Below are 23,642 nucleotides of genomic sequence, written 5' to 3' on the forward strand. Positions count from 1 at the left end.
GCCCCATGCCAAAATAAGCTGAGGAACTTTTGCTGTGTGCCTTCCAAGTGAAGCAGTTCTTAAAAGTTTATTGTAATGGAGGGACTTTGGGTTTCTGCTCAGGGACATAGATGTAAAGAGCTCTGCCTCCACCCTTAAAACAAGGAAAAAACTGGATGAACTGCAGATTAGCAACTTTTTTTGAACTCATCAGAGAACTGAGGTCACAGGGCAACCAAGTAACCTGAAATCTGAGGAAAAACAGATGCCTTCTGGGAGAAACAGGACTTGAGCCTTCACTCACATGGGGTGGATACTGCCAGACACCATATAAGCCAGTAAGAAGATACAGTTAAATTTTTTAAACAACTTGTCAGAGGTTGAATGTGGGCCAGCAAGAGTATAAAGCCACTGAGGGAGTTGCAAATTTGGGAGTTTTCAATCTCTGTTAGGCTTTTCCTCCAGGAATCCCATCAGACGCTCATTGTGAAGATGGAGGAGAACCCTGTGATATCTTTCCTTGTGGTGCTGCTTTGGGAAAGGGAACAACAGCACAGACCCATCTTTGCTGCAGAATAAAAAACTTTAGTTTGTATAATAAAAAGCAACAAAAACTGTTACCTTAGGGCACAGGTGGAAACTTATAGCAATTTAAGAAAGTGAACTGAAAAAAAAGCACTACCTCTGGGAGTGGGGAAGGAATATGTGCTAGACCTAGCACACAGCTGGAGGAGAGGCAAGAGCGTTCATGAAAGCCACATACATAACCAAGACCCAGGGACATGGGGCCTGCCTGAGACTTAGGCTTAGTGAGAATATAAGAGACTGCTTTCCTCTACCAACCCCTACTGCCCAATCCGCCCATGAGGATAACAAGCATCAAATAAAAATAATAGTGGAACATAGCTGGGAGACCTGCAAGAGAGATTCTCTGTGGGGAACAGCACAGATGGAATACTCATCGCCAAGGGAGAAACATATATTGAGTAAACATGCCTGGTAAACCAACCCATACCTTAAACACAGGTATCTTTAGAAGAATTTGAAGCCTGTGATACAATGAAGGTAACCACAGCAATGAAAAACCTAAACCCCACCCATCTGCTGACTCAAACCCCCGTGTTAAAAACCTAGCAGAAGGAAAGGCATGCTAATCTGTAAGCATAAGAAATACTTAACTTTATATTTGCTGTACTACCCAAGATGTCCAGCTTTCCAAAAAATTATAAGGTATGTGAAAAGGTAAGAAATAACACACTTCAAAGAGCTAAAGCAATCATCAGAACCAGACTCAGATATGACATAGATATTGGAACAACCCAATAGGAATTTAGAATAACTATGACTAATATGTAATGGATCACATGGGTAATTTCAGCAGAGAGATGGAAACTATAAGAAAAAGTTGAATAGAAATGCTAGAAATCAGAATCACAGCAGAGGTGAATAATGTTTATGATAGACTCATTAGTAGATTGGACACAGCTGGAGAAAGAATCTGTGAACTTCAATTTAGAGTAATAGAAATTACCTATACTGAAACACAGTGAGAAAAAGAGTGGGTGAAAAAAGCCAGAATAGAGCATCCAAGAGGTATGGGACAGTATAAAAAGTCTAATATATGCTTAATTGGTATCCCAGTTAAGAGAGAGAATGAAGAAAATATATTTGAAGAAATAATGGCTGAAACTTTTTCAAAGTTAATGACACCAAACTGGTAAACTCAGAGACCACCAAGCAGGATAAATACAAATAAAACAAAAACGAAAAACACTTTTGGGCATATCATAGTTTTAAAAAATATACTTATTTATTTATTTATTTGGCTGCTCCAGGTCTTAGTTGTGGTATGCGGGATCTTCATTGCAGCATGCAGGATCTTTAGTTGCAGCATGCAGGATCTTTTAGTTGTGGCATGCGGGCTGTTAGTTGTGGCAGGTGGGATCTAGTTCCCTGACCAGGGATTGAACCTGGCCCCCCTGCATTGGGAGCACAGAGTCTTAACCACTGGACCACCAAGAATGTCCCTGGGCATTATCATATTTAAACTGCTGAAAAAGAAAGATAAGGAAGAAAATCTTGAAGGCAACTTCAAGAAAATAGAAACTTTACGTACTGAGAGACAAGGATAAGAATCACATACAGCAGACTTCTCATCAGATATCATGCAAGCAAGAAGATAATGGAGACAAATTTTTAAAGTACTAAAAGAAAAAAGCTATCAATACAGGATTCTATACCACGCAAAAATATGCTTCAAAAATGAAAAATAAATACTTTTTCAGGGACTTCCCTGGTGGCGCAGTGGTTAAGAAGCCACCTGCCAATGCAAGGGACATGGGTTCAATCCCTGGTCCGGGAAGATCCCACATGCTGCAGAGCAATGAAGCCTGTGCAGGGTAAATAAGCCCATGAGCCACAACTACTGAGCCTGTGCTCTAGAGCCTGCGAGCCACAACTACTGAAGCCCGCACGCCTAGAGGCTCTGTTCCTCAACAAGAGAAGCCACCGCAATGAGAAGCCTGCGCACCGCAACGAGAGAAAGCCCACATGCAGCAATGAAGACCCAATGCAGCCAAAAATAAAAAAATAAATAAATGAAATGCTTTTTCAGACAATCAAAAACTCATTGCAGGCTTCCCTGGTGATGCAGTGGTTAAGATCCACCTGCCAATGCAGCGGACACGGGTTCGAGCCCTGGTCCGGGAAGATCCCACATGCTGCGGAGCAACTAAACCTGTGCGCCACAACTACTGAGCCTGCACTCTAGAGCCCGCGAGCCACAACTACTGAGCCCCCGTGCCACAACTACTGAAGCCTGTGTGCCTAGAGCCTGTGCTCCGCAACAAGGGAAGACACTGCAATGAGAAGTCCGAACACTGCCATGAAGAGTAGCCCCTGCTCACTGCAACTAGAGAAAGCCCTCGCACAGCAATGAGACCCAACACAGCCAAAAATAAATAAATAAATAAATAAATATATGTATTTAAAAAAAGCTGATTGCCAGTAGACCTTCTCTACAGGAGATACAGAAGGAATATGATATCAATCAAACTTGGATTTGCACAAAGAAATGAAGAGCATTGGAACTGGAATCAATGAAATTCAAATAAAATTCATTTCCTTTCTTATACGTAATTGCTCTAAAAGATACATGGTCATCTAAAGTAAATATTGTATGTTTATGGCATAGGTAAAAGTGAAATATATGACGAATATAACACAAAGGATGGGAGGAATTTGGAATATGTTGTTTTGGTTTTTATACTACAAGTGAAGCAGTGTCATATTATTTGAAGGTAGATGCAGACTTTTTGGGGGTGTGTTCCAAAGAGCAAATTTAATCAGAGAAGTGAGAAAATGCAGAAACAAAGGAAAACAGTCAAGCAATTTGAAACAATAATAGTTTAGCCATTAAACAAAGTAAAAGATCTAGAGAGATCTAGAGAGAACTAGAGAGAAGCCCATGCCACAATGAAGAGCCCGTACACCGCAACGAAAGAGCCTGTGTGCCACAACTAAGACCCGATGCAGTCAAAAATAATAAATAAATTTTAAAAAAAGAGTGGGGGAACCAATTTTATAAAAATGATAAGAAATGAGTGTTGGTTTGGATGTGTTGTGTTGCGCACTGTTGGTGGGAATGGAAACCGGTATAGCCACTATGGAAAACAGTATGGAGGTTTCTCAGAAAATAAAAATTAGAACTACCATATGACCCAGCAATTCCACTTCTGGGTTATTTATCCAAAGGAAGCAAAAACACTAAGGTGAAAAGATTTATGCATTCCCACAGTCATTGCAACATTACTTACAATAGCTGGTACACGGAAGCAACCTATGTGTCCATCGATGGATGAATGGATAAAGAAATTGTGGTATGTAAACACAATGGAATATTATCCAGCCATAAAAAAGAGGAAATCTTACTATTTGTGACAACATGGATATACTTTGAGGGCATTATGCTGAGTGGAATAAGTCAGAGAAAGACAAATACCATGTGATCTCACTTATGTGGTATCTAAAAACACAAACAAACCCACCCCCCACACACAAAAATCCAAGCTTATAGCTATAGGGAACAGATTGGTTGTTGCCAGAGGGGAGGGGAGGGGGGAGGTGGAGAGGGAAGGGGGGTGAAATGAGTGAAGAGGGTCAAAATGTACAAACTTCCAGTAATAAAATAAATCATGGGCATATAATGTACAGCATGACAACTATAGTTAAAAATAATCTGTATTGTGTATTTGAAAGTTGCTGAGAGTAGATCTTAAAAGTTCTCATCACAAGAAAAAAATTTTGTAACTATGTAAGGTGATGAGTATTAGCTAGACTTATTGTGGTAATCATTTTGCAATGTATACAAATATCAAATCATTGTGCTGTATACCTGAAACTAATATAATATTATATGTCAATTATACCTCAATTTAAAAAAAAAACACTTTCTAAAAAGGAAACTCTATGCCCAGGTAATTTCACAGGTGAAATAGCAAACATCTAAGGAAGAAATTGTAACAATTCTATATAAACTCTTCCAGAAAATAGAGGAGGAGGAACACTTTCCAACTTATTTTATGAAACAGGTTTACCCTGATACCAAAACCAGACAGACATTACAAGAAGAGAAAACTACAGACCAATATTTTTCACAGACTTAGAAACAAAAATCCTCAAAATTGAATTGAAAAATTGAATTTAGCAGTATATAAAAAGATAATATATCGTGACCAAATGGATTCATCTTGGGAAGGCAAGATGAACTTCAAGTTCATTATTTGAAAATCAGTTATTGTAGTGCACCATAATATGAGACTGAAGAAGAATCATATGATTATCTCAATAGATGCAGAAAAAGTACTTGAGAAAATTCAGCATTTACTCATGAAAAAAATCTCAGCAAACTAGGAATAGAAGGGAACATTCTTTACATTCTGACAAAGACAACAACAGAGACAGAAACCAACTAGAGCTAACATTATAGTTAATGATGAGATACTGAATGCTTTACCCCTAAGACTGGGAACAAGGCCAGGATATCCTCTGTCACCACCATTATTTACCATCCTACTGGAAATCCTAGCCAGTGAACAAAGCAAGATAAAGACATAAAGGCATACAAATTGGAAAACAGAAATACAACTTTCTATTTGTAGACAACATGATTCTCTAAATAGAAGACACCAAAGAACTATAAAAAACTCCTGGAATAGGGCTTCCCTGGTGGCACAGTGGTTAAGAATCCGCCTGCCAATGCAGGGGACATGGGTTCGAGGCCTGGTCCAGGAAGATCCCACATGCCGCAGAGCAACTAAGCCCATGTGCCACAACTACTGACTGAGCCTGCACTCTAGAGCCTGCAAGCCACAACTACTGAGCTCGTGTGCCACAACTACTGAAGCCTGCACACCTAGAGCCCATGCTCCACAACAAGAGAAGACACTGCAATGAGAAACCCACACACTGCAATGAAGAGTAGCCCTCGCTCACCACAACTAGAGAAAGCCCGCGCACAGCAACAAAGACCCAACGCAGCCAAAAATAAATAATAAATAAATAAATTTATATTTAAAAAAACTCCTAGAACTACCAAGTGACTTTAGCATGGTTGTAGGATATGTAATGAGTATACAAAGTCTGTTATTTTTATATACCAGCAATGAACAATTGGAATTTGAAATAGAATTTTTTTATTTCTTATTTTTTATGGAAGTATAGTTGACTTACAATGTTGTGTTAATTTTTGCTGTACAGTAAAGTGATTCATTTATACATATATGTACATTTTTTAATATTCTTTTCCACTATGGTTTATCATAGGATATTGAATATAGTTCCCTGTGTTATATATATAGTAGGACGTTGTTGTTTATCCATTCTGTATATAATAGATTACATCTGCTAACCCCAACCTCCCACTCCATCTCTCCCCCTTCCCCTCCTGCTTGGCTACCACAAGTCTGTTATCTATGTCTTTGAGGCTGTTTCTGTTTCATAGATAGGTTCACTTGTATCATATTTTAGATTCCACATATAAGTGATATCATATGGTATTTGTCTTTCTCTTTCTGACTTCACTTAATATGATAATCTCTAGTTGTATCCATGTTGCTGCTGAAGTAAAATTTTAAATGCCATTTTATTAGCACCCCCAAAATACAATACTTAATAAATCTCACAAAGTATGTACAGGCACTGTATGCTGAAAATGAAAAAAAAAAACATGATGAAAGAAAATAAATTAAAAATAAATGGAAATGCAGCAACATGGGTGGACTTAGAGATTAGCATGTGAAGTGAACTAACTCAGAAACAGAAAGACAAATACCATAATGAAGGGGTGTTCTGCGGGTTGTCCTCCACTTCATGTTAGTGTTAATAGGTCTGCTACTAGTACTCAAAATAGGCACTGGCTGAGAGATGGAAATGCTATGCTTCGTTGTTTGGATGTGTGAAGAATTGGGATAAATGCTAGAATTAAGATTGAAAAGATTAGGGCTAATACTCCTTCTAGTTTATTAGGAATTTATCATAGAATTAACATGTGCAAATAGAAAATATCACCCTGGCTTGATATGAGGTGGTGTGTTGAGAGGGTTTGCGGGGGTGTAGTTGTCTGGGTCTCCTAGTAGTTTGGGTGAAAATAGCACTAATATTATTAGTATTAAAATTAGTAACAAGGCACGTAGGATGTCTTTGATTGTACAGTAAGGGTGAAATGTAATTTTGACTATATCAGATGAGATTCCTGTGGGATTATTGGAGCCTGTCTTGTGGAGGAATAGTAAGTAGACAGCTGCTAGTGCTGCAGTTATAAATGGGAGAATAAAATGGAAGGCGAAGAATCATGTAAGAGTTGCTTTATCTACTGAAAAGCCACCTCAGATTCATTCGACGAGGCTTGTGCGGATACATAGGATTGCTGAGAGGAGAACAGTATTAACTGTTGCTCCTCAGAATATTTGTTCTCAAGGTAAGACATAGCCCATGAATGCTGTAGCTATGACTGTAAATAATAAGATGATTCCAGTGTTGCATGTTTCTGAAAAGGTGTAGGGTCTGGGACTCCCCTGGTGGTCCAGTGGTAAAGAATCCACCTTCCAATGCAGGGGACATGGGTTCGATCCCTTGTCGGGGAACTAAGATCCCACATGCCATGGGGCAACTAAGCCCATTTGCCACAACTACTGAGCTCACGTGCCTCAATGAGAGAGCCCACGTGCCACAAACTACAGAGCCCATGTGCTCACCCGAGGGCCACAACTACAGAGCCCATGCGCCCTGGAGCCCACACGCCCCAACTAGAGAGAGAAAACCCACACACCACCACTAGAGAGAAGCCTAAGCTCTAACACGAAGAGCCCACGTGCTGTAACAAAAGATCCTGCATGCCTCAACGAAGATCCCACGTGCCGCAACTAAGACCCAATGCAGCCAAAAAAATTTAAAAAGAAGAAAATAAATAAAATAAGTAAATATTTTAAAAAGGTGTAGGATCCATAGTATAATCCTTGTCCTACATGAATAAATAGGCAAATAAAAAAGATGGAGCCCCCATTTGCATGTAGATATCAGATAATTCATCCATAGTTTACGTCTCGGATATGTGTTACTGATTAAAAAGTGGTTATTGTATCTGATGTATAATGTATTGCTAGAATAAGCCTGTCAAGATTTGTAGAACTAGGGAATTCCCTGGTGGTCCAGTGGTTAGGACTCTGTGCTCTCATTGCTGAGGGCCCAGGTTCAATCCCTGGTTAGGGAACTAAGATCCCTGCAAGCCAGGGCGGGGATCTTTTTGTGGCAGGGCCAAAAAAAAACCCAGAAAAAAACAAAAACAAATGCCCAGTAGGGAACCAAAATTTTGTCATGATGAAATGTTTGATGGAGCTGGGAGATCGACAAATGCATTGTTAATTTTTGTTAATAGATGATTTTCAGATGTTGGTCATTAAGTGTTCTTAGGGTTGAAATACAATGATTTTTCATGTCATTGGCCATGGTTAGATTCCATGTAAGAATAATGATAACATACATTGTATTTAAGTACTATTTTTGTAATTAGTCTTGTGGGTTTTTCTTCAAAACCTTCACCTAGGGCTTCCTTGGTGGCGCAGTGGTTAAGAATCCTCCTGCCAATTCAGGGGATGTGGGTTTGAGCCCTGGTCTGGGAAGATCCCACATGCCGTGGATCAACTAAGCCTGTGCACCACAACTACTGAGCCTGCACTCTAGAGCCTGTGAGCCACAACTACTGAAGCCTGCGTGCCTAGAGCCCGTGCTCCGCAATGAGAGAAGGCACTGCAATGGGAAGCCTGCACACCACAATGGAGAGTAGCCCCTGCTCGCCACAACTAGAGAAAGCCCGCGCACAGCAACAAAGACCCGAAACAGCCAAAAATAAATAAAATAAAATAAATTAATTTAAAAAAAAACTATTTATGGTGGACTTGGGTTGATTGTAGGTGGTGGTTTTGGTTGTGGGATTGTGTTGAATTTTGGTGGTTCGTTTTTGGGTCTAATAGCATTTTTGATTTATTTAGGGGGAATGTTGGTAGTATTTGGTTATACGACAGCTGTGGCTACTGAGCAGTATCCTGAAGTTTAAGTTTCTAATAAGACCGTTCTAGGTATATTTCTTTCAGGGTTGATAGAATTTTCAATAGTATTCTATGTTTTAAAGCAGTGGTCCCCAACCTTTTTGGCACCAGGTACCAGTTTCGTAGAAGACAATTTTTCTACGGTCGGCGGGTAGTGGGGTGGGGGATGGTTCAGGTGGTAATGCGAGCGATGGGGGGCATAGTTCAGGTGGTAATGTGAGCGATGGGGAGGAGCAGATGAAGTTTCCCTCGCTTGCCTACCACTCACCTCCTGCTGTGCTGCCCGATCCCTAACAGGCCGTGGACCGGTACCAGTCTGTGGCCCGGGGGTTGGGGACCCCTGTTTTAAAGGATGAAGAAGTGGAGATTGTATTTAAGTTTAATGGACTAGGGGATTGGGTAATTTATGATATGGGAGATTCTGGGTTTTTTTAGTGAAGAGGCTATTGGAATTGCGACATTGTATAGCTCTGGTACTTGACTAGTAATTGTTACCCGTTGATCGTTGCTTACTGGTGTTGTGGTTATTATAGAGGTTACTCGTGGTAATTAAACAGAATTATGCTTAGAGTGAGGGTAATGAGGAATGAAAGAAAATATAGTTTGATTAGGTCTTTTTGGTCTGATACTAGCATAGAAATTTTTATTTGAATAAGGGAAGTAGTTTTTGGTAGATACTTTCTAGTCAGATTAAATCTAGGAAGGCTGATGTGATTTTTGGCTTGCTGATAAATTTAAGTCTGGTGGGAAGTTGTGTATAATAATGGAGAAATACCCTAGGAGGTTGGAAAATTTGAAGAAATTTGAAGGGTACTTAAATTTTAAGTTTTGTGTGGTGAGGTTGATTTCAGTGCCAGATGGTTACAGCAAGGGCAGTTAGTTTCAAATAATAAGGTATAGTTATTTGTGGAATTGTTGTTGGGGGAGTATTGCTGGAGATAAGAAATCCAGAGAAAATACTTCCAGTTAGTAAACATTTAATAGAATTGATTAGGAGTGGGTTGTTTTCATTAATTAGAATTAAAGTGGAAAAGTTTGTCCTAATAGTGCAAAGAAAATAATGTGAGTGATATAGACAATTGTAAGGGATGTGGCGACGAGAGTTATTAGTAGGGCTCAGGTGTTGGTATATGACATGTTAGCGATTTTGATGATTAGGTCTTTAGAGTAGAATCCTGTGAGGAAGTGTATTCCTGTCAGTGTGAGACTTCGATAATGAGGGCTGTTGTGGTAAAAGGTACTGCTTTAAATAAACCTGTCTTCTGAATGTCTTGCTCATCATTTAGGCTATGAATAATGGATCTAGCGCATGTAAATAGTATGGCCTTGAACAAGGCATGTGTGCAAATATGGAGAAATGCTAGGTAAGGCTGGTTAATACCGATTGTTACTATTATAAGGCCTAATTGGCTTGAAGTAGAGATGGCAAGAATTTTTAAATGTCATTTTGGGTAAGAGCGCATACTGCTGTAAATAATGTGGTAATTGCTCCGATACATAATATTGTTGTTTGGATAAATTTATTATTCTCTGTTAAAGGGTAAAAGCGGATAAGTAGAAAAGTACCTGCTACAACTATTCTTGAGTGGAGTAGGGCTGAGATGGAGGTAGGGCCTTCTATTGCTGGGGGAAGTCATTTGTGATGCCAAATTGGGCGGATTTTTCAGTTGTGGCCAATACAAGTCCTGTTAGAGGCAGGTTTGGGTGATTTAGGTTAAGTATAAATATTTATTGTAGGTCTCATGCGTTTAAATAGGAATCATGCTACTGATAATAATAAATCCAATATCTCCAATGTGATTATATAAAACTGGTTGGAGAGCAGCTGTATTTGCATCTGCTCATCCATGTTGTCACCCGATAAGTAGAAAAGATATAATTCCAACTACTTCTGATCCAATGAAAAGCTGGAAGAGATTGTTAGCAGTGACAAGAATTAGTATTGTGATAAGAAAAAGGAGTTTTTAAACAATCGATTGATGTTAGGATCTGAGTGCATATATCAGATTGAAAATTCTATAATAGATCATGTGACAGATAATGCCACTGGCACAGATATTATTGAGAAAGAATCTGTTTGAAGCTAAGTGATAATATAAGGGTTTGGATAGTAATTCAGTGTCAGCTTGAGATAATTCTTTCTTGTCCTGTGTGAATGAATATTATTGTTGGAATTAAGCTGGTGATAAAAGCATATGAGATAGTGGTTTTTACATAGGATCGATATATGTTACTTTTGTAGATGTTGGTGTTTGTTATTATGATTGGTATTGTTAGTATAAATAGTGTAACTGGTGTGAAAGAGGTAAATAAGTTTATTACTTCTGTTTTGAGTTGCACCAATTTTTTGGTTCCTAAGACCAATGGATCAATACTATACTTTAAAAGCTTGAAAAAGTCATACTGTTAGATATGGAGGCATGAATTAACAGTTCTTGCATACTTTTTTGGTAAACAAGAAGGTTTAGTCTTCCGTTACTAGATTCACAGTCTAGTGTTTTTTAAAACTATATTTACAGTACAAGGGCCATAAAATGATTTTGGGACTTAACGATAGGAATAAGAGAGGTAAAATGTGAAGAGTTATGAGAGCATTTTCTCGTATGGATGATGGCTTAATATTATTGATAGGGTTTGTATATTTGCCTTGTTGTGCTATGATTAACTTATATAGAGAGTATAAGGCAGTAATTACTATAGTAATTCCTGTTAGGATAATGGTGACGTTTGATCATGAGAAGGATGATACTACTACAAATAGTTCTCCAGTTAGCTTAATAGTTGGGGGTAGAGCTAGGTTTGTTAGGCTTGATAGTAGTCATCATGTTGCTATTAATGGGAGGAATATTTGTAGACCTCTGGCTAAAATTATCATTCGGCTGTGAATTTGTTAGTAATTTGAATTTGTGAGGCAGAATGATATGAATGATGTGAGGCCGTGGGCAATTATTAGAGCGGTGGCTCCTATATAACTTCAAGGTGTTTGGATAAGAATGGCTACGAAAACAAGTGCTATGTGACCGACAGAATAATATGTGATAAGTGACTTTAAGTCTGTTTGGCGTAAACAAATTGAACTCGTTATGATTATTCCTCATAAGGAGAGTATGAGAAAAGGGTATGCTATGAAATCTGTTAATGGGTTTAGTATTGTTGTAATTCATAATATACCATAGCCTCCGAGTTTTAGTAGTATGGCTGCAAGGACTATGGATCCTGCAATGGGGGCTTCTACATATGCTTTAGGTAATCAAAGGTGAAGGCTATAAGGGGTATTTTACTATAAAGCCTATTATACAGGCTAGTCATATGAAAATGTTGGATAAGGAGATGGATATTGCTTGTGTTCAATATTGAAGTATTAGAAAATTTAGTGAGCCTGTGATATTTTGAATATGTACTAGTGCTACTAAGAGTGGAAGCGATCCTACTAGTGTATAAAATAAGAAATAAACTCCTGCATTAAGTCGTTCAGTTTGATTACCCCATTGGGTAATGATAATAAGTGTCGGGACTAGTGTTGCTTCAAATAAAATATAAAATAAGATTAATTCTATGGCAGTGAGTGTTATAATTAGGAATATTTGTAATATAATTAGCATGGTAATGTATAATTTTTTGAGTTAATGATTGTTTGAATAGGTGAACTTGGCTGGCTATTAGTATTAATGGGAAGAATCATGTTAAAATTAATAATGGTGTTGATAAGGAGTCGGAAAAAAAATTAGCGAAAAGTTGAGGCTATTGTCATTAAATTGATTAAGAAGAAAAGGCTCATAAGACTGATTAATAAGCTGTGGACTGTGGTATTAATTCAGATTATGCTGTTCTTTGATAGTCATGTTAGTGGTGTTAGTATAATTGTAGGAATAATAATTTTTAACATTGGAGGAGATTAAGATTTTGTACATAATCAGTGCTGTATATGTTTGATACTATTACTAGTAAGGACAGTCCGAGTGCGGCTTTGAAAGCTGTGAATACTAGCAGAACAATTGGCATTATGCTGGCTAGGGTAGAATGTGTATTTAGAATGATCAGGGTTGCTATAATGAATAGTGATAGTATTATGCCTTCTAGGCATAATAGTGAAGATATTAGGTGAGATCGATATATTAATAATCCTATAAGAGATACTGTGAATGTTATAATAATATTTATATATACTAAAGACACTTGGTAATGAACTTAATCATAATCTAACAAGTCAAAATAATTTATTTTAGTTTAAACTAACTACCATATTCAGTTCATTCTAGTCCTTTTTGGTTAGGCTAGGCTGTTGCTTGTAATAAAATTAGGAATAAAACTATAATGAATGTTGTTTTTAGATTATTTGTCTGAGATGCTCAGGGTAAGGGTAAAAGGAGAGCAATTTCTAAGTTGAAAAGGAGGAATGTAATGGCTACTAGGAAAAATTTTATGGAAAATGGTACATGTGTTGATCCTATGGGGTCAAACCCACATTCATAAGAACTTATTTTTTTCTGTGTAAATATTTAATTGGGGAAGTCAGAATGCAATTAATACAATTAGTGAGGCTAGTGCTATGTTTGTAATTAATGTCAGTATTAGATTTATTATTCTTTTTTGGATTATACTGAAACTAATTGATTGGAAGTCAACTGTACTGTTTAATACTGAAAGAATAAGATCCTCATCAATAAATGGATATGTAAAGGAATAGTCATACTACATCTACAAAATGTCAATATCAGGCAGCAGCTTCGAAGCCAAAATGATGGTTAGATGAGAAGTGATATTTTAATTGACGTAAGAAGCAAATGATAAGGAAAGTAGAGCCATAATTACATGTAGTCTGTGGAATCCTGTAGCTATGAAGAAAGTTGACCCATCTGAAATTGTAAAGGATGTTTTGTAGTATTCTAAGGCCTGTAGACTTGTAAAATGAAAGCCTAGGGCAATTGTAATAAGAGCTTAGAGTATGTGTTTGCAGTTTCCTTCTATGAGGCTGTGGTGGGCTGAGGTAATGGATACCCTTAACACAGAGGTATTAAGAAGTGTTACTTCTAATGGATTTAGGGGACGGCTGCCTGTTGGTGGTCAGCATCCACCTAGTTCAGGTGTAGGGGTAAGGCTTGAGTGATAGAAGGCTCAAAAAAAGCCAGTAAAAAAGAGGACTTCTGAAATAATAAGATTATTCCATATCGAAGTCCTTTTTGAACAACTGATGTATAATGGCCTTGGGAAATGCTTTCTCGGATGATGCCTCATCATCATTAATACGTTGTTAAGGCCTAGTGATAATAATGTTGAAGTGAAGTGAAATCATGTAATTAGGCCTGATGTTATTATTAGAAGGGCTGAGAGAGCTCCTATAAGGGGTCAGGGACTGGGATTTACTATGTGATATGCATAGGTTTGGTGGGTCATTGTGTATTGTCATGTAGATAAAGACTTACTCTTAAGGTAAATGCATAAGCTTGAATTATGGCAATGGCGATTTCGAGGGTAGTAAGTAATACAAGGATAATAAATGTAATGAGGGCTGTGGTGGTGCTAATATTCAGCAATGCTAGAGTCACTCCTCCAATTAAAGGAATAATAGATGTGCTGCTGTGATGTTAACTGTTAATTGTACGGCTAAAGCTATTGGTTGAGAATGAATAAGCTAATAGTTTCGATGATTACTAGTATAGGAATAAGAGGAACCGGTGCTCCTTGTGGTAGAAAATGAGCTAAGGATGCTTTTGTTTTATGGCAAAAGCCTGTAATTACAGTTCCTGCCCGTAGGGGAATTGCTATTCCTAGATTTATTGAGTTGTGTAGTAGGTGTAAATGAATGTGGTAATAGTCCTAATAGATTTGTTGATCCAATAAATAAGATGAGTGATATTAGTATTAGTGCTCAGGTTTGTCCTTTGTGATTGTGAATAACTATTATTTGTTTCAGTGTTAGCTGAACTAGTCATTGTTGAATAGAAATTATATGGTTATTGATTAGTTGATTAGGTGTTGGGAGTAAAATGCTTGGGAATATGATAATTAAGATAATGATAGGAAGTCCTATTATTGTTGGGATAATGAAAGAGGCAAATAGATTTTCGTTCATTTTGTTTCTCAAGGGGTAGGTTGTTTTTGTATTTTGGTAGACATCAACTCTGGGTTTGAATAATATATTTTGAAATTTTTAGTTGGAATATAATAAATAGGAGTAGAATTATTGATAGACTAGTAATAAATCATGTTGATATATCCAGTTGTAGCATATCATTAAGGGGAGTTTTAACTCCCAGTCTTTTTTTTTTTCTTAAGGTATTTTTATTTATTTATTTATTTATTTATTGTCTGCATTGGGTCTTTGTTGTTGCTCGAGGCTTTCTCTAGTTGAGGCAAGCGGGGGCTACTTTTTGTTGTGGTGCACGGGCTTCTCATTGCGGTGGCTTCTCTTGTTGAGGAGCACGGGCTCTAGGTGCGCAGGCTTCCGTAGTTGTGGCGCAGGGGCTTAGTTGCTCCGCAGCATGTGGGATCTTCCCGGACCAGGGATCGAACCCATGTCCCCTTCATTGGCAGGCGGATTCTTAACCACTGTGACAACAGGGAAGTCCCCCTAACTCCCAGTCTTTAACTTAACAGGTTAATGCTGTTTAGCTTCTTAATGAATTTATAATATTGATGCGGATCATTTTTCAAAGTATTTTAGTGGTACTAAAATGGGTATAAAACTATGATTTGATCCACAAATTTCTGAGCATTGTCCATAATATAGGCCTCGTTGTGTTGATATGAGAGTTGATTGATTTAGGTGTCCTGGAATTGCATATATATTATATCATACATCAGGGGTCCCCAACCTCCGGGCTGCGGACCGGTACTGGTCTGTGGCCTGTTAGGAACCGGGCCACACAGCAGGAGGTGAGCGGCGGGCAAGCAAGCAAAGCTTCATCTGCCACTCCCCATTGCTCGCATTACCGCCTGAACCATCCCCCCCGCCACCATCCGTGGAAAAATTTTCTTCCACAGAACCGGTCCCTGGTGCCAGAAAGGTTGGGGACTGCTGCCACACATAATACATTATATGTATAACCGTGCATTAATTAATTACCCCATGCTTATAAGCGTGTATGTTAACCCAGAGGTCCCCAACCTTTTTGGCACCAGGGACCAGTTTCCTGGAAGACAGGTTTTCCACTGGGGCGGGGGGCATGATTCAGGCCGTAATGCCAACGAGCGATGGTTCAGGTGGTAATGCCAGCGATGGGGAGTGCCATGCTCTCGCGCTACTCACCTCCTGCTGTGCGGCCCGGTTCCTGACAGGCCGCGGACCGCCGGGGGATTGGGGACCCCTGCATTAACCTGTTGATAGTACATACTACATTATACGTATAATCATGCATTATTTACCCCATGCGTATAAGCATGTACATTATATTATGAATATTACATAACACATAATATTATTAATTGTACATAGTACATTGTTTTATGATTCAGTTTGTATTTGGGCGAAATAATATGTTAATTGTTTTTTAAAAAAATCAAATAGTGCTACTAGACTTGTAATAAGAATAAGAAAAACTATACCCTGTTCCTTTTTTCTCCCCATCTCTAATTCCTGTCCCCAGAAAGAATCACTTTGAACTCTTAACTGTGCCTTCTTTTGTTTACTCCGTTTTTCCAAATCATATGTTTATCCTGCTATTATTTGACACTTTTCAGATTTAGATTTTTTATACTATGGAAAATAAGAATTAAACGTTCTTACCACCACCAGTACCTCTGATACACATCACTCACACACATAAACTTCTCCTGACTCTTTTCTCAAAATATAAAATCATCACCATTTTAGTTAAATTCCCATTTAGTTTATACTTAAAATATTTCTTTTTAAAAGTCTCAGTACATTAAAATACCTTAGGTATGTTGTCAGTTTCATAATTTTCTTGGTGATGTGCTTTCATGAAGCTATATATCTTTTTGCTCCACGTGAACTGTTTATTCTCTGATACAGAGCTATTGATAAATTCATGGGGCATCTCCTACATATGTACTCCTATTCCTGTTCACCATATGCATAAGCTCCACATGATGTAGTAGTCATCTTTATACCTGGGGAATGTATATTCTTGGCCTTTCTGATGGCTCCAAGTATCATTTTGCTATAGAGTGACCTTTAATCTACCTTGTGGGTGCAGATTTCTTAAACTGCAAAACAAACCTTGTTTAATGGCTTTTATTCTCTTCTCCAGCTCTGCCTTCTCAGGCCCAGTCCACTCCCAGAAAGAAAAGGAAATGACTGAGTTGCAGGTAAATTTTAAGTAGTATATTTGTTCCCTGCCTTATTTTACAGTGCAGTTTAAGGGAATTGCAGTAATCCATACACTAAATTGGAAAATCCTGTAGAGATAAAACATATTTTCAGAGGAAACAGAGTTGGAAGGTTAAGACCAGGAAAGAGTTAAAATATGATTATGCAGAAATGCTTTCATTCAGAGAGATTAAACTTGGGCTTCAATTTTGAATTTCATTATAATAGGTAAACAAGGGCAGAAATTCATTACATAATTTGCATTGTCCATAAGGATAAAAGTGAACATTTATTAGCAGAAGTAAGTTTTTCATTGGCACCTAGGTCAATGAATACATTGTAGTGAGACTTCCCGTAGTTGGTAAACCCAGGTTTTCTAGTGGTCTTTTTTTTTTTTTTTTTAATAATTTTTAAAGTCTTGGCCATGCCACACGGCTTGCAGAATCTCAGTTCCCCAACCAGGGGTTAAATCCACGCCACGGCAGTGAAAGTGCCGAATCCTAACCACTAGACTACCAGGGAACTCCCCACTGATGGTCTGTTTTGATCGAGGATAAGGCAAAGAATATATGTCAAAATAGCCCAGCATTGGAAAGAACGCAAATCAACATCAACAGAAAATGGAATAAATTATAGTATTTCATGCAGTTGGACACTATACACATCACACACACACACACACACACACACACACACACACACACACACACACACACACACACACACACTCCCCAAAGCAGATTGCTGCTACTTATAACAACATAGATAATCTCACAAACATGTGTCATAAGAGAAGTCAGAAATAAGAGTACATTCTATGTGATTGCATATATATGAAGTTAGAAAACTAATCTCAGTGATAGAAAATAGTGGTTACCCCTGAAGGGGTATTTACTGGGAAGGGACATGAGAGAATCTTCTAGTATGCTGAAAATGCTCTGTATTTTGACCTGAGTGGTAGGTACACAAATACATAAATGTATAAAAATGTCTCAGTTTGTACACTTAAGATTAATGCATTTTACCACATTATTCTGTGCTTTCATACCTTATTTATAAAAAAAGCTAGACTATCTGAAGAAATAGATGGGATGTGTCTTTCAAATGACCCTGTATAATTATCTTTTTCCATGTGTGTTTGCAGAGATTCAGCCACAGTCTGAAGTAATCATTTATGGTAAATTCTTATAATTTTAGTCCACTAGAATGTGAACAAAGAGTATGCTTTATTTGGTTTACTGCTGTATCTCCAGCCCCTAGAACAATGCCTGGTATATGTGGTTTTTGTGAATGTTTGTGGGTTTAATGAATTGAATCCGTGGTTCCTTATTTCTTCTTCATTTTACTCTTAGAATAAGTAATGTCTGTCTCCTCTTCAAGGACATTTCCTTTTCCTCAGAACTTCATCCTTTTTCTTCAGACTTCCTTTGGAATCTTTCTCTTTCAGATTTATCCTGCACTCTTAGCTATTGAACAAATCTCACTTTACTGCCTTTTCACCCTTAGCGCAGAGCTTTGCCATACTGAGATATACCTTTCTTTGACCAGGTGCCCCTATCTAGCAGCTTCTCTGTATCTCTAGTTTTTTTCCTCAGTTAATTTTCAAAGTGAATACATGTGTTTAACCAGCATAAGCCTGGATCAAGAAATGGAATATTACACTAACACCCATTAGACTCCTGCACCTTTCCCAGTTATTACCCTCACCCCAGGGGTAACCACTGTTCAGATTATATCACTATAGATTATTTATGCCTATTTTTAAACTTTATGTAACCTATATACTTTGTGTCTGACTTCTTTTGCTTAATATTTTGTTTGCCAGATTCATGTTGAATCATTGCATGTAAGTAGTTTACTTAACCTTACTACTGTATATTATTTAATTAATGTGAATAAACCATAATTTTATGTATCCATTCGATTACTGATAGGCATTTAGGTAGTTTTTATTTGGGAACAATTAAAATATTGTTCCTATGAATTTTCTTGTAGGTTTTTGTTGCACATATGTACATATTTCTTTCTACCAAAGTAGAATTTCTGAGTCATAAGTTATGTTTAAGATTACCTTTAATTGATACTGCCAAACAGTTTTCCAAAGTGATTGTCCAAAATTGTACTCTTAACAGTGTATGAGAGTTCTGACTACTGCAAGACAACCATCTTGAGTATATTTTCTACAGTCACTAGCTGGTTTTTTGGCATAATATCAAACTCATAGGCAGTAAAAAAGAAGGTCAACTAAATTTGAGTACGTAAAAATTATATTCTCCTATTGATAGAATCACCATAAAGTAAATTGACAAAACTTGACAACAATCTTAATAATACATATGGCAGACCCAATCTGGTATTTAAATACTATTTACAAACCAAATTAAAATCCAATAGAAAACTGCATATAGGACATGAAAAAGAAATCCAAAATTGAAAAAGTAAGAACAAATGCCCGATAAAAATTGTAAATAATAATAAAAACTAATCTCTATTGTTAATTAAAGTTTTACATCAATTACCTCACATAGACTTCATAAAGAATCTTCATTTTTTTTTCAGGAGTTAAGAAACAAGCATAGAAAGATTAAGAAATTTGCTCAAGGTCATAGGTAAAGGATGTAGTAGAATCAGGATTTAGTCCCAGGTGGTGTAACTGTGAAGCCTGTAAACTTAACCACAGTCCTGTATGACCTCAGCCTCACTCATGATTAATGAAATGCAAATAAAATGATTTTCTAAAATAATCATCAGATTAGTCCAGTTTTTCATCATATCTCAAATCTGATCACTTGTCAACATTTCCATGGCTCTTGTAACCCAGGCCGTATCATCTCTTACCTGGAAGTACTTTAGTAACTGCCTGTTAATCTCCCTGCATACGTTCTTAACCATCTGTAGTCCATTCTCCAGAGAACAACCGAAGTGATAATTTAAAAACCTGAGGTGTTAACTTCTCTGATTAAAATCAACTAATGGCTTCCCTTTACACTTGGAATAAAATCCAGATTTCTTATTGTCCTTTACAAAACCCTTCATGATATGCCTTCTTCCTATTTCTTTACCATTATCTTTTGCTATACCCTCCCTCATTCACTGTCTTTCAGTGATACTAGCTTTTTCCACACTTGGAACAGACAAACTTTATCCCTGGGGAACTTTGAACATGCTAGTAAAGCTACCAGAAAAGACTAAAGTCCCAACTCAAACAGCTCCCTCTTACTCAGTTCTATTCAGGTCTTTGATTGATTGGCTGAGGCCTACCCATATTAGGGAGGACGATTTGCTTTACTCACTTTACTGACTCAAATGTTAATCTCATGTAGAAATACCCTCACAGACACACCCAGAGTAATGTTCAGCCAAATGTCTGGGCAACCTGCAACCCAGTCAGGTTGACACATAAGATCAACCATTATACTATCTTATTCTATCTTACCTATTTACATGTTTATGTTTTAATTTGTTTCCCTCAACTAGTATGCACATTCCAGGAGGACCAGAATTTATGTCTGTCTTACAGCTATATCCTTAGGCTCTAAACCAGTGCTAGGCACATCTAGTAAGTCGGTAACTTATTGAATAAAAAACCATAACTCCAGGGCTCAAATAAGAATTATTTTCTCATTCTCTTCAGTGGCAGTTAGTATTCATAATGAAAACCTCAACTACTATGAGACCCTCAAATAGTCTCTGAGCTATCAGAAAAAAAAGATTCAATTGTTTAATTCTCCTGTTCCACTACTTTAACATATAGGGGAAATAGAAGAGTTGAGATTTAGGAGGTATTGGTGAGACTGAGTCAAATGAACTTGTTGACACATTGTACCTAGGTGTTGAAGAAGAGGTAGGAATCAAAACTTATGCTACAGTTCCATTTTTCAAAAAAGGTGTTAGTGTTGCCATTAATCAAGATAAGAAAGTTAATAGCAAAAATTGCTGAATATTATATCTCCTCACAAACCTAATATGGAATAGGTAATGTTACCTGAAATAGTGAACTACCAATGGCAAACTACTAACTGGATTCTAGGTAGTAAATAAACATATGATAATTAGAAAAGCAAAATTTCCTGTTAGAAAAGACTATATTTTTACACTCTGTCAAAAAATCCAGGATTCATGAAAGAATCTCATCATTTTCCTAGCTGTCCCCTTTTCTATTGAGAATGATTAACTCTTCAAAGAGAATTTAAGAGAATATTTATTCCAACATTTTCATTTTATAGATGGGAAGCTTTTGACCCAGAGAAAATTTAAACATTGTTTAAGTAAAGCCATATCAATGCAGTTTAAAAGAAAGAAAAACGGCTATTTGTTAATATTAGGTACTATAAAATTCAAGACAGTAAGCTTTATTTTTTTATCGAAGTTTAGTTGATTTACAATGTTGTGCTGATCTCTGCTGTATAGCAAAGTGATTCAGTTATACACATATATACATTCTTTTTTTAATATTCTTTTTCATTATGGTTTATCCCAGGAGATTGGATATAGTTCCCTGTGCTATATAGTAGACCTTGTTGTTTATCCATTCTAAGCGTAATAGTTTGCATCTACTAACCCCAAACTCCCAGCCCATCCCTCTCCCTCCCCTCCTCCCCCTTGGCAACCACAAGTCTGTTCTCTGTGTCTGTGAGTCTGTTTCTGTTTTGTAGATAAGTTCATTTGTGCCATATTTTAGATTCCACATATAAGTGAAATCATATGGTATTTGTCTTTCTCTTTCTGACTTCACTTAGTATGATAATCTCTAGTTGCATCCATGTTGCTGCAAATGGCATTATTTCATTCTTTTTTATGGCTGAGTAGTATTCCATTGTATATATGTACCACATCTTCTTTATCCATTCATCCAAGACTATAAGCTTTAAAAAAACAAAAAGAACGGTGCTTTAAAATGCTGATAAGTGTGTTAGGTAATAAAGATAAATGGTTAGGACTACTTCTGTACCAAATAAACTGCAGACAATTTACTATAAGGAATACTGTGAAAATAAGAAGAAACATATCAATAGGAAACTTTTATTGATCTGTCTTAGCTCATGATAGACACATAAAGCAGACAACAAAATGAACATAACTACCAATAATAATTTGATAGAGCTAATTGATTATCATAGCTTATAGCCTGGAATCAATTAATATCCTTTTTTTAGATATGGAAAAACTAAAAACTGACCGTATATTAGGCCTAAATAAAACTCAATAAATTTCAAAAGTACAAACTGTGCATGTTCCAGAATGCAGTTACATAGGAAGTTAATAATAAAAATTCAAAAAGAAAACATTTCCACATGGAAATTTTAAAACTAGCATAAGCAACTTAGATCAAGAAAGACATAAAAATTTATGTTACAGAACATCTAGAAAATAATGTACAGAAGAAAACCTGCAGGCTGAATAATAATGATATGTTAATAAATATAAACAAAATGAACAAAATATAGTTCTAGAAATTAGAAACAATGTGAGAAAATAGAAGAAGGAATTGATGAGAATAAACTTGAAGTCAGTGAGAACACAGAAAATTGAACTAATACAGAGCTGCTTTTGCTTCCATCTCTCTCTGTCTTCTCTCATCTTTTTAAAAAATTATTATTTAAAAATCTAGGAAGCGAGAGGGAGAAATAGAATAAACAGCCATATACCCAATACCTGGAATTAGCACATTGAATATTTTGTCATTTTTGCTTTGAGATTTTTTTCAGTAAAATAATTAGAATATTACAGATACTCTGTCCCCAGAGTCAGTCACTTTCATGAATTTTATGTATATCAAGAGTCCATGGTTTTATGTTTTTACCACACTGATTTGTATATATGAATATTATATAATGTTGCTCTCTGTTTTAGATTTTTAAATAATAAGGAACATAATGGACTGACAGTTCTTCAACTCACTTTTTTCACCCCATATTGTTTTCAAGACATATTCATGTTAATATATGTATTTCTGACTTTACATCCTCTTCCATTGTTTTATTTTTCCTTATGTCAATAGCATTCTATCTTAATTACCATGTCTTTTTTATTATAAATCTTGGTATCTGATAATGAAAACAAATCCTCCATCTTTGTTTTTCTTTAACATTGCTGTAGCTATTTGTAGTGATTTATATTTCCTTAGAAATTTTAGAATTAGTCCATTTCCACAATTAAAGCTGCTTAGGTTTTTATTTCAAATTGAACTGAATTATGTTTACAAATATATCATCTGCAAATAGACACTTTTCATCATTTTGAATTCTCATGCCCTCCCTTTTTTCTTGCCTTATTTCAATTGCTAAATGTTCCGTATAATGCTGAATAGATGTGGTGGCAGTCATCTTTGTTTCCTTCTCAGTCTTAAGGGTATACTTTCAATGATTCACCAGTAAGTATGATATTCCATGAAAGTTTTTTTGTAAATACTCTTACAGATGAAGGAAATTTCCTTTTATTCCTAGCCTGCTAAGGGGTTCTATCATGAATCGGTATTGACCTTTGTCATACAATTTTCTTGTATATGTGATTTTTAAAAAAAGTAAATTTATTATATCTATTTATTTTGGCTGCTTTTGCTCTTTGTTGTGGTGCACTGGCTTCTCATTGCAGTGGCTTCTCGTTACGGAGCACGGGCTGTAGGCGCGCGGGCTTCAGTAGTTGTGGCTCGCGAGCTCTAGAGCGCAGGCACAGCAGCTGTGGCCCATGGGGTTGGTTGCCCCGTGGCATGTGGGATCTTCCTGGACCAGGGCTCGAACCCGTGTCCCCTGCATTGGCAGGCAGATTCCTAACCACTGCACCACCAG

At 36.9% G+C, this 23,642-nt stretch overlaps 1 protein-coding gene across 6 annotated transcripts in view; it reads left to right on the forward strand.

The window, feature by feature from the left end:
* The window catches only part of ZNF569 (zinc finger protein 569), a 69,598-nt gene that overhangs the window by 21,301 nt on the left and 24,655 nt on the right, over positions 1-23,642 (forward strand). For 5 of the 6 annotated variants that reach the window (XM_082439304.1, XM_082439307.1, XM_082439309.1 and 2 more), the window contains exon 3: positions 16,796-16,853. The exons of the other annotated variant lie outside the window; for it this stretch is intronic. In XM_082439304.1, coding sequence (XP_082295430.1) covers positions 16,796-16,853 — 58 coding nt within the window. The remainder of the gene's footprint in view (positions 1-16,795; positions 16,854-23,642) is intronic. 6 annotated transcript variants of the gene reach the window in all.

Source organism: Balaenoptera physalus (genome assembly GCF_965194825.1).
Source record: "Balaenoptera physalus genome assembly, chromosome: 19".
NCBI lineage: Eukaryota > Metazoa > Chordata > Mammalia > Artiodactyla > Balaenopteridae > Balaenoptera > Balaenoptera physalus.